Source organism: Trachypithecus francoisi, unplaced genomic scaffold (assembly GCF_009764315.1).
Source record: "Trachypithecus francoisi isolate TF-2019V2 unplaced genomic scaffold, Tfra_2.0 Lachesis_group2, whole genome shotgun sequence".
NCBI lineage: Eukaryota > Metazoa > Chordata > Mammalia > Primates > Cercopithecidae > Trachypithecus > Trachypithecus francoisi.
This window is the reverse complement of record NW_022681465.1, coordinates 148,835,631-148,848,242: the sequence shown is the minus strand read 5'-3', so window position 1 is coordinate 148,848,242 and position 12,612 is coordinate 148,835,631. Positions and strand designations below refer to the sequence as shown.

The window sequence follows — 12,612 nt, the reverse complement described above, 5'->3', positions numbered from 1 at the left end:
CCAGGTTTCTTCTTTACTTGAAAACCAAAACAAAACCCATCCAGTTCTTCCTTGAGATTTTTTTTTCCCACACCCCCCTTGAAGATCTGTAATAAAACATAGATCTCCAAGTAAAAGGTGTGCTTTTAAAAGGCAAACAGAAAAATGGACATGTAAATATGTATGATACAGAAACATTCCCAACCCTAGGGAATAGTTTTGAGGCTGAAAAAAGGAGTAAGAATAATAAAGTTGCTGCATGTTGTATAAGTTTCATTATTATATAATTTCCTTTCTTCGTATATAGTCCGGCTGTACTGAATTCAGTGTGTGTAAGAACTGGTGGATAAACAGAATATGACATACTCATGAAAAAAAAGTTCCCATTTTTATTGAGCAGTAACATTATGCTAGTCAAGCATATATATACTGAACTGACTACATTATTACATCTGCTTACTTGTATCTTCAAAAGTAAAATGACAAATTTTTGTAAGCTACAGAGACAAACAATTGCTTTCAGATATTTACATTACCTTCCAGGTTCATTCCAGCCTGAAGACATTTTCGATAGCGGCATGCTGGGCAGTTTTTTCTTCGAATTTTATCGATGATGCAATCATTCCTTCCAGCACATAGGTAATTGTGCTGTCCTATATGGAATAAAAGGCACTGTTAAAGTTTCACAGGTCTTCAAAGATATTTTTTATGGAGAGCCTCTATCTGTTTTTGTTTCCGGTGGAATGTAACCAAGGCACCCACAGGTATTGATTAGGGAAGTGTTCTTGCCCACATTGCCATTATGAGGTTGAGAGATCAACAACAAAAAGAGTCTCCCTTTTTCTGTTCAACAAACTGAAAACAGTGCAATAAAAAACCTTACTGCAGTATTCACATATAAAAAAAAGTACACAAATCATCAGTGAACCACTTAATAAATTTTTACAAACCAAGAACCTTTATGTAATCAGGTTAACAGATCAAGAAACAGAACAGTACCCCAACAAGCCCCCTTTCTGCCCAATTCCAGCCAGTATCCAACAAGGGTAACTACTTTTTTGACAAACTGTGTTTTCAACAATTTGATAGATGGTGGTTCTTTTTTTTTTTTTTTTTTGAGATGGAGTCTTGCTCTGTTGCCCAGGCTGGGAGTGTAGTAGTTTAGTGGCATGATCTCAGCTTACTGCAACCTCTGCCTCCCGGGTTCAAGCGATTCTCCTGCCTCAGCCTCCTGAATAGCTGGGATTACAGGTGCGTACCACCACGCCTGGCTAATTTTTGTATTTTTAGTAGAGACAACGTTTCACCATGTTGGCCAGGATTGTCTCGATCTCATGACCTCATGATCCACCCGCCTCAGCTTCCCCATGTACTAGGATTACAAGCATAAGCTACTGCGCCCGGCTGACAGATTGTGTTTTAAACACATAATAGTTTGGGGTAGATGGTTAACTGTATCAGGTTCAATTCTTTGTAAAGAATAGGCCACAAAATTGACGACTGGACTATAATTCACCTTTGTTCAGAGCTGCTCTCCAATGTCAAATATCTGTACCAGCTGTTTCAATTTCTTTTTGTACTCTATAAGTTTCCCAGCTTCTTTACTTGGATGCAAAATGGAAGCACTAACCCAATTCTATCTCCTATAAAGCAAAAGTAGGATCAATGGATATATCCATTGTTCAAGCAGTTATAATACAAAAAAGTTATACCTTATAAGGAATCTCTAAATCATTGTCCCACAGTTAATAGAAGAAAAAAATAGAAAAAAAGTCACCCACTTATAATGAAAAATTCCAAAGTTTTGTTTATATCCAACTGAAATGTCAGGATGTGCACATTATGCCAATATTGATTTATTTATCCCAGGTATGTCTTTTTTTTTTTTTTTTTTTTTTGAGATGGAGTCTCGCTGTGTCTCCCAGACTGGAGTGCAGTGGCGTGATCTCAGCTCACTGCAAACTCCACCTCCCAGGTTCACGCCATTCTCCTGCCTCAGCCTCCCGAGTAGCTGGGACTACAGGTGCCCGCCACCATGCCCAGCTAATTTTTTGTATTTTTAGTAGAGACAGGGTTTCACCGTGTTAGCCAGGATGGTCTCGATCTCCTGACCTTGTGATCCACCCACCTCGGCCTCCCAAAGTGCTGGGATTATAGGCGTGAGCCACCACACCCGGCCCCAGGTATGTCTTTTGTGCAGCTAAGACTCTGAGCTATAGGATCAGAGGCACTATACCTTCATAAGATAAAAATAGCCCTTTGTGGTTATTAGCATGAAGTTGGACACGTCTATCTGTTTCTTATCTATAAAATGAGGAGTTTTAACTAGTATTCACTATTTCACAACACATGGCCACGTACAACTAATAGTCATTTCCTGTCAATCCATTCATTCATTCCTTGACTCATTTATTTATTTATTTATTTTTAGACAAATTCTTGCTATGTCGCCTAGGCTGGAGTACAGTGGTGTGTCATAGCTCATTGCAGCCTGAATCTCCTGCTTTAGTTTCCTGAGTAGCTGAGACTACAGGCACGATGCCTGGATAATTTTTTTTTTTTTTTTCCTGTACAGACAGGGTATTGTTATATTGCTCCGGCTGGTCTCAAACTCCAGGTCTCAAGCAATCCTCCCATCTTGGCCTCCCAAACTGCTGGGATAATAGGTGTGAGCCACAGTGCCCAGCCCATTTTCCTGACAACCCTTCTGATAAGACAATGAGACATCTTATTTTGGAGTTCCTATGTCTTCTACTACTTGGTAAGTACCCTTTCTAACGGATAGAAAGATGAGTCTTCAAGTCAGCTGAAATTTTGTGAGATTGTTTTGTTTACATGGTATTTATTTGTGTGGTTAAAATCTATTTTTGGCAAGTAATTCTGGTTTTCTATTTATGGTAGGTGTGGTAGCCAGCCTCCCAAGATGGCCCCCAGTGATCTCTGCCTCCTTGAATGCATGGTCTTGTGTAGTCCCTTTCCATCCTTCACCAGGATTGGTCTATGTGGCCAATAAAATACGGCAGAAGTGATGGCATGTTACATGTGAAATCAGATAATAAAAGAGAGTAGTTATGCTGCATTGATCACATACTCTCTTGGATCATTTGTTACAGGGGATATAAATTATAATACTACTCGCGTTACTCCACAGAGACCGCAAGGATGCCAGCTTTGGCTAGTGTAGTAGTCCCACCTATTGATTAGAGTCAAAAGTAAAGCCCACCCCTGACTAGTGCAAAGCTCCAAATAAAGTGCAACAACTTGCTAATAACCATATTATACAATGCCAATTTTGAGGGATAACCTATAATTCTAGCAGGTATTAAGAATGGAGTGCTAAGTGTATGATGTAAATAATACAAGTTGCATCTTTATAATTGTTTAAGAAAGTGTTCCAAAATATGTATCTGGGCTTTAAGGCATATTTCTGTTGTGTCTGGATAGAAAAACAGAAGAATTGCTGAGTTAGATTATCAAAGGACTGCAGAATTGCAGAGCTGTAAAGGGCCTTTGAGAACATTAAAATCCAAATAAAGGAAGAAACAGAGCAAAAACTTAACATATTCTACAATTTAACCTTTCTTATTAATCATGTAATCTCACCATCATACTTCACTTAAATACTTAAATAACAAACATTTAATAGTATAGCTAATAGTCAATTAAATTTTACCTAAAAACAAGTATGGGAATTTAATTCTAAAGCAGGGATTAAGCACAGAGGGTATATGGCCTGAACTGGTCTTCTATAAGGGAGGTATGTTTAGCTTTGTTTTCTGTTCTAATTGCACTTGGATGCTTTTAGGTAGGGCATGTGTGCAATCTCTAATACTAACATGTGCCCTCCTCCCCACAACTGTATTACATTTAGCCAAAATGACACATAGTTGGTCTCTATAAGCATCTGAATTTGTACCATTTTAAAGAACAATTTTAATTCAAATGGAGGAAACATTTTTAATAGCCATATTTAAGGCTTCATTGTGAAATTCACCTTCAAAAATCAGTTTGTCAGTATTATATACAGTACAGATGCTCTTTAAGACGAAGTTACATCCAGATAAACCCATTATAAGTCAATAGTGCATTTTTCGATTTAAGATATTTTCAATTCAAAATGGGTTTACCTGGAGGCAACCCCACTGTAAGTTGAGGAGCATACTGAATGCATATCACTTTCCCACCATCATAAAAGTTGAAAAATCATTAAGTCAGGGACTGTCTTACTATTATCACTGCACTTATATCATGGAAATACTTAGGCAGTTAAGAAAGTGAGTAGTAAAGTGAGGACACGAAGATGCTTCCGTCTTTTGCGTATGTGCTAAATAACATCCACTTTATTAGGAGCATTGCACTAGGCAGGGCTGGGCTTTACTTTTGACTCTAATCAATAGGTGGGACTGCTACACTGGCCAAAGCTGGCATCCTTGTAATCTCTGGTGTAATATGAGTAATTTTATAATTTGCTAATGTTTTAAAAAGTAAAACAAAAGAAAATGACTCATCTAACTCTCATGGATATGCAAACACAACATGAGACAAATAATCCTCATAGAGTGAATGAATAATAAATATGTTTCTTTAAAAATTAATATAATTACAGCTTTCGGCCACACTGCTTTCAAACTTTAGAAATAACTAAATTATATGACTTTCTTTTTTCCAAGAGGAGTCACTGGTAATATTAGGAAATTTTAGACTCTCTTCTAATAGGTTTGCTATGGAATGAATTTCTCCTTTAGGGAGATAATGCTGTTGCCCTGTCAGCAGTCTGAATCCATAACAAAGTAAGATTTATATCAATACAACATTTATATAGCGAAATATCTTTCTCTAAAATACTTTTCCTGACCTCCTCAGGTCGAGTTTCTCTCTCCCTCCTCCGAATTATAATCTCTGCACCTTGTCACTGTTAACCCATCTTTCACTTCAGTGGAGTGTGACTTCCCAGAGGGTAAGGATCAGGTCTTATTGGTATTTATAGCACTTAGCACAGTGCCCTGGCTTAATAGAAAAAAAATGAATAAGAAATGAAATGAATGTTTTTTTTTTCCTGTCACAGTTCTCACTGTGTCTCACATTTTTGCCAGGCCAGTATAGGTGGTGACTTTGAAACCTATTACCTTATGGAAGTTAAAGCCCATATTTCTAATGCAATGAACATTATGTTATGCCCAAACTTAACACCATCATTTCATATGACAGTACTTTCTTATAGTGTTACCTTATGCTCCCTGCCCAAACTCCCAGGCATCAACTTATACTTTTCTATTTTATTCTAGATCTTTTTGTGTTGTTGTTTTAAATAATTTACTGCACATTAGAGGACCTAGAAGCCACCCTCCTCTCCCCTCTTAACTGATATTTAGCCTTCATGGGCTTTGCATATAATGGAAATTTCAAAATCCACCCTGAGAAATGAAAACCAAGTAGAGGAAAAATAAAACTCTTCAAAACACACACTACCTTCCACTGCTCTTTTGAAGAAAACTTTACAGCTTCCACAAGTTAAGACTCCATAATGACATCCTGATGCTTCATCAGAGCACACCAGGCAGAGTTTCGGAGGTGGTCCTGTTGTTGCTGTTGAGGAGCTGGATGGAGGAGAGCTTACATCTGGTCTCATGCTGGGGCTAAAGAAGGGGAAGAACAGTGTTATGATTTAACTGTCAAAGAAATATCAAAATACAGTTCTCTTAGCTTTTCACTTCATAGTCAGAATGCGCACACTGACCTCTGGCTTCAAATGCTAGCAGGCACTAAAATATCCTATCTAAATATATTCAAATCATGTTATAATCTTCTTTAAACAAAATTAAGAATGAGGTCATTTCTTTTGAAGTGTCTCCAAAATAGAATGGTGTGGTTCTGGTTCGATTTGTTTATTTTTATAATCACCTTTATTAAGGTGTCACACACAATAACATTTACTGTTTTCTAAATCTATAATTTATGGCTTTTGTTAAATATTCACATAACTACTATCACAATCAGGACAGAAGATATTTCCATCATCCCAAAAAGATGCCTCCTATGCCTTTAATTGCTTAGGACATAATTTTTTTCCTAATTTAAGATCTTATACAGGCATCTTTTAAAATTCAATCAAGTGTCATTACAATTCTACTCATGTTTCCCACTAGAGTCAAAATGTTTTTACAATCTTAAAAGTTTTGTCCCGTGTCTCTCAATTCCTAATATCATCTTGGCTGAAACCACAATTTCATATGACTCAGACAAGACTGATCCAGAAACATTTTCTATAATAACCTTTCTGTCTGGCTTGTAGTAAGACTGGACAAAGCACTAGGCTTTCAAAAGTGAGTTCCATTCTGCCCACTCCACTCTATGACTATTTGGCCTGAAGAAAAAGATAGAAATGTGAATCTACTTCTTTTACTAGTCTCTAACATTTTTCATTTTCTCACCACAAAGAGTGCCAGTCTAGTGATTACTAGGTGTTTAAAAGATAATTTGTTGTTTTAAAAATTTTCAATCTCAAAGAAAAGTTGAAAGAACTGTACAATAGATATATAGTTTTTACCAATATTCACCAATTCTTAACATTTTGCTACATTTGCGGATAAAGATGTATTTTTATAAACCAACGAAACAGTGATCTTTTTATTACTGGAGGAAAAATTAATTACTGCATTTCATATTACATGATATAATGGTTTTCAATGTTGTATCTTCCTAAGGAATTTTCCTCTTACGTGTTGACTTTAGAACTAGAACTGTATTATGCAGCTAAAATGATTTTGTAGCCTTCTGCTTATAATTAGAGACTGCCTATTCCAGTTTTGGTTGTGTTCTTAGGCAAATCTTCAAAAACATGGATGCTGGCAACCTGCTGATTCTGGAATTCTACATACTAAAGTCTGTTTTGCTTATCATCTATACAAGTTCATAAACATACTAGTACCACTCTCTAAACTTTTCTTAATTTGCCTTTTCTCTAAAAGAGATGGCACTTAGAAATAAACTTAAATTGGGTGTTAGTTGTCTCTGTTATCCTTTATTATCGCTTTCTTTTATTTATTTCAGCCAGTAACAGTAGTAAATCTCAATTACAAATATGTTTAAACTAATTCACAGAGCAAAGTAACAAAAATTTTTTCTAGTTATCAGTCTGGTTATAAATTACATTTATCAAGTAACATATTTTGTTGCTATTGTTCTCTTTAGGAATAAAAGTTAAAAGGTAATAATTGTAGAATGACAATTTCTTTTATAAATGTTCCCTTAAGTAATTAAGCCAGTAAATTCAAATGCTCCCCCTAAATTCTGTCCTCAAATGAAGCTTCCTGAATCTTGCCAACTGTCTGCTTACCTAACAGCCTTAGTCACCAGGACAGCATTCCCACCACCCTAATTCTGGGAAAAGGCTCCAGGGTTTCACATTGTTCTCTGAACACTGTTAAGAAGAATTTCTAGAGGCTTCTGTATTACAAGGCATTGATTCCCTGCTAGATTTGGGTAAGTGGACTGACTACATGTTGAAAGCCTGTAACAGAAGAGAGTAACCTGAAATGACTCTGCTGTAGGTCCGGCACAGGCCACCCCTGATTAATGGAAACTTGTGACTAATGTAGAGGAGCTGCTTTGGGCCAGAGTTTTACAGAGAAGTAGGAAGGTCCTGGAACAGAGAATGGTGCAACAATGTGTTGGGGAAGCAAAAACCTCTCTGGCTTCTATTCTGAAGATACTCCTATTCTTGCTCAGCCAATCTCTGTCACCTGACAGCTATTTTTAGGAACCAACCAGTTGTTTGTATATTAGTTTACAGAAAATGAGTGCATTGTTTAAAGGTTAGGACGGTATTCTGAAATGTTTCCCCAAGGAATCATATATACACACATATGCATATATAGTATGTATTTATATTTTAAGTAATACTTTGTAGTACTTTGTAGTTTCAGCTCTCAATAACCCTGTGAAAATGACGTCATCACCCCTGGATGCAGTCATACAGGCCGTGGCAGGTGGCTGATCGGGGAGCCTATCTATGGTGAAGTTGACATGTTTTAGATCCCAACTGTACCACTTCACAGCTTCTGTTACCTTGGATAGGTATCTACCACTTTGACCCCTGTGTTTCCTCATCAGTAAACTGGGAAGGGTATCACCTGTGTGTGTGTTGTGACAATAAGATAACACAAAGAAAATCTACTACAAGTTCCTGCTTCAATACATGTTCATGTTCCTTTTTCTTTTTCAGAAACACTGAAGATTTTATGAGTAAGTATTATATAAGTGGAAGGTGGCATTAAGTCTAAATCCTAGGACCGTATTTCCCAAATTCTTAGATATTGGAATATATGCAAAACATGTTTAGGCCACTCAACTGTAAGCTACAGATGACAAGGGAAAGTAAAACTGAACTGAACAAATGGATTGATAATACAGTAGCTAAAAATCTGGAACCTTAATCAGGCTTTTGGCATCCCTTCGGGCAGTCATTCTGGGCCACATCAGATAAGAACTGAGTACATGGAAAGCTGCCAGATGTACCATAGATATCGGTGAAAAAAATCAATTTTTGTCATACAAATAGGAGGACTAAGATGGCCTATAATGAACACCATTGGAAAAAATGGATGAATGCTAAATGGTATTCAGTTGCAAGTTTGATATTGTTAAAAGGGCTAGGGTACAATAAAACAGAACTCAAGAGAAAACTATATGGAATTGACATCTTTTATTAAGGATACATGGCAGAAGGAACCAAAAGTACACTATAGTAAGAGTGCATATTTCACCCTCTTTGAATGGGAAAGCTAAAATGTCCTGGTCTTAAGGGCATCATTATCTGTAATAGTGATTGATTGCTCAATGTGTGTTCACAGCTATGCCAAACATTCTGAGAATGTTAAAAAGTTCCATTATGAACTATTGCTAGGGTGCTTGCTTTTAAGTGAAGAACCCTTGGAACAAAATGCCTTGTTCCAGGTGAATACCTGAATGCTGGTGGTTCCCAATCAGAATGGCAAATGTAGTAGAAACCGAATAATTCCTGAAGCTGAGCTTATGTTAGAGTTCAGAGAGAGAAAACCATGCATAAAGCTAGATATGTCTACTTAATTTTCTCGCAAGCAAAGCAATTGCCACAAGGAGGATTACGGGTGAAAGTCATGGATGGATTATGAGTTAATCACACACCTTGAGAAGCATGTAAAATGTGCAGGTAAATTACACCCATTCATTCAGGCAGACGTTTCCTGGCACCTGAATGAAAGGCAGGCACTGTGAGGATCCAGTATCATGCTACAAATGATAACAAACCTTGAAACTCTGGTCTAGGAAGGAGAATCAGAGTATTTTGTAGCCGCCCCTTGTGTCTCAGTACTATTACGAAGAGAATCAGCTTTACATACAGACAAATCTGGGTTCAAATCCTAGCTCCAGTGCTCTAATAGCTGTGACAGTGACTAGCTGACTTAACTTCTTTGAGTCTATTCCCTTATTAGTGCCGTTTTAGGGGGTTTGTGTGGATTATATATATTAGAGTTATATAAAGCATTGTTACATACTTGTGATCATCACACAATAGGTTTCTACCCTACCCCCAAGGATTATCTTTTCTTCTTCCTTCCTGGAGGATCTCGGGGAAAGAGAAGTGCTAGTCTTGCCTGTGAGCCTGCAGAAGGTTAATGGTCCTCCAGAAACTTAAGTTCAGGTAATTATAGATTTCCTTTTGTTGATACTACACCAACATTTGACAATTTAGCTTTTTAAAGGTTTTAGTATTGCAATGTGGAATCCAAAACTGTTATCAATGAACTTTTGATTGTTACACTGAAATCTGTTAGTCTATCTTGCACTTTGAATGTATCTTTTACCCATGCATGATTTTCTATTATCATGCATTAGTCATTTGGAAAATACTGGTTCACTGAGTTATGCAGATCTTTCAAATGTTGACATAGTTCATAATAGAAAAGAGTCAGATTTGTCAAGCTCACAGTGGCAGATACAAGTCTTCAAAAATTCTAATTTTTGCTTGAAACCTGTATTTTATCAATTGGCAACAAATACTTTAAGTTGTTTTCCTTAAAGTGCTACGTTTACTTCAGTCATTTTTGGGAAAACATCGCCAAATGCCCAAGGCTGAAAACCAGAGTTTATCTCTCATGGTATTCCATGAGAAAAAGGGGGTTAACTCACAGTTTAATCTTATACACACTTTTCTTTGAGACAACTATCAAATGCTGTATGTGATACAAGTGGATTATGCATCTTCTCATTTTGTCACAGTGACATGAGAAAGACCACATGTATTTAAGGGTTGAAATTTAATGTAATTAATAATTTTTTTGCTTCTTCAAACATTTTAAGTGCATGGCAGTGAATACAGTAACTACTGTATACTAAGATGCCAACAGTTTTACTCATCTTTGCTTTTGTACTATCAGTGCAAATGTTGACATAATAAAACGGCAAATAAAGTGTGTGTTACTGTGAAAATAGTCTGCCCTTTCAAGGGAGACTCCCAGGGCCCCATGGACCACACTGGAAGAATTGCTGTTATGGAGACTAGTGAAGTGAAGACTCTAAACCAGACAGGCTACAATTCATAACTTAACTCTACCATGTAATAGCTCGGTGACCTTTTAACCTTTCTCAATCTCAATTGCCCTACTGCTAATAGGAGTGGTAATGTACTTGACAAAAGGATACAGTATTGCTTACTAAATTAGAGGCTTTCCCTGACAGAGAAAGGGGCAGAGTTGGTAAACTATTACCCAAATGACATGATTGGCTTAGTCTTCAATTTAAGTGAATTAATCGGCAATTTTTCAGTGTAATGCAAGAAACTTGGGAGGAAAAAAAAAAGATACCACCTCAGAAAGCAAGTGTTAATATGGAAAAAAATTCCAGAAATACAGCTGCTATAACTGGATTAATTTTTTACAACTACCAATAGAATGGGTATATTCCCATTGGCTTGTCAGTTTTTCTGCAAATACCATGACACTGCAGTTCTCAACAGAGAGTAATTTTGCTCTCTAGGAGACACTTGGCAATGTCTGAAAACACTTTTGGTTATCACGGTGGGGGAAATGCTATTGAGATCTAAGGGAGATGAGGCGAGGTATGCTGCTAACCATCCTACATCCTGTGGGCACAGGACAGCCCCCACCACAAAGAAGTATCCAGCTTCAAATGTCAATAATGTTGAGGATGAGAAAACCTGGCCATAAAGCTTTAAGCAACATAAAGTGGAAAAGAAAAAAAAAAAAAAAGGACCAGAAACATTTTAAAACCTTCTAGACTATGCTTAAAAATGCAACAACTGCACTACTGAAGCAGCCCTGAACAGTCCACTCAAGAAAAGTCCAAAAAGAGATTCAAAACAGGGCTGAAGCCAAGGTATGGACTATACCCTTAGTTACCAAGTACAGGATTGGCTTGAGCCAGTAATTTCTTTTTCCCTCTAGCGCTAACACTAAAAGGTAGTTTTTACACATTAAAGTCACCTGCACTTTTCTTATCTTTGTTCAGTAGGAAAAACGTAAATACTCAGCTGCATACACCAGGTGATTATGTTTTCTGACTGCCCATTTATCTCTGCATTAGCTAAAGGATTACTGATTTGTTTGATAATAAGCTATGGAATAGTTTTCAAATCAAATAGAAAAATGCTTTAGGGAAAACCTTTCACAATATTTCTGTTAAATGGTTTTAGCAGAACACGTTTTATCTTATTTAACAAGCCAAAAAAGACTGATTATTCTCTTTGCTTTGCATTTATTGAGAGAGGTTTGTATTGGTTTCAACTTTAGGTTCATATTAAGGTAGCCATCCAAACTCTGCATCATTTATATTCACTCCTCTTGGGGAGAGGGTTACAGCGACAAAACCTATACATTAATAGATTAAGAGAATTTTCAGTAAAGGATTTTTCAGACCTGTAAGACACCAGTGGCCTAGTACTCAATGTCTCTGGGCTTGGTTTCCTTGTCTGTAAAACGAAGGTCTTGATTTAATTAACTCCAAATAAGCTGGCCATATCTTGCAAGGTGGGTTTGGGGATAGAAAAGTGGAGAGGAAAACACTTGGATCTATAAAGAGTTTCTTAGGTCCTGTGTATTTTATTTGTAGAGAGAATATAATCATGTTATCTAAGCTACTTAAAGTCTAATCTGTTTCACAGAAATAACGTATTTCTTTCTCACTGGAAGAATTAATCCACTGTTTGGTCACTATGTTTGGGTAACTTACTTCCTAACAGCTGTATCCTTTTTGGTTCTTCAAACCAAGTGTCAAAGATGGAGAAAAACAGAGTAAGTCTTGAGACCCCAAGCACTCCCTTCTCAGGCTGTGTGTTCTCAGTCCTGTTTGCTCAGGCTTGCATTAGGGGATGAGAGTTTTAAGGAGAAGCAATAATAGTACATTGAATGGTAAACAGAATACCAAGAACAAGTATGGTAAGAACAAAGACTGAAAACTTTTTCATTGCATGGTTATTTCTACAATTAAGACTGGATTTTGTTCCCACCTTATGGTTCCTCACACATAAGAGCATACAAGGATAATAGATGGTTCAGACATTCAGAATTATGAACATGACATCTTCAAAGAAGGCAAGAACATGTTGGAGATAATGGTGAAGTTGTTGCCTGTTTC

The 12,612-nt window shown here is 36.9% G+C and overlaps 1 protein-coding gene across 7 annotated transcripts in view; it reads right to left on the bottom strand.

Moving 5' to 3' along the window:
• Nucleotides 1-12,612, bottom strand: part of NR3C1 (nuclear receptor subfamily 3 group C member 1) — a 123,492-nt gene that overhangs the window by 29,202 nt on the left and 81,678 nt on the right. For 5 of the 7 annotated variants that reach the window (XM_033180788.1, XM_033180789.1, XM_033180790.1 and 2 more), the window contains 2 exons: nucleotides 5,446-5,615; nucleotides 516-632 (listed from right to left, as the gene is read on the bottom strand). In XM_033180788.1, coding sequence (XP_033036679.1) covers nucleotides 516-632; nucleotides 5,446-5,615 — 287 coding nt within the window. The remainder of the gene's footprint in view (nucleotides 1-515; nucleotides 633-5,445; nucleotides 5,616-12,612) is intronic. The other 2 variants (XM_033180795.1, XM_033180794.1) reach the window with 1 other exon arrangement.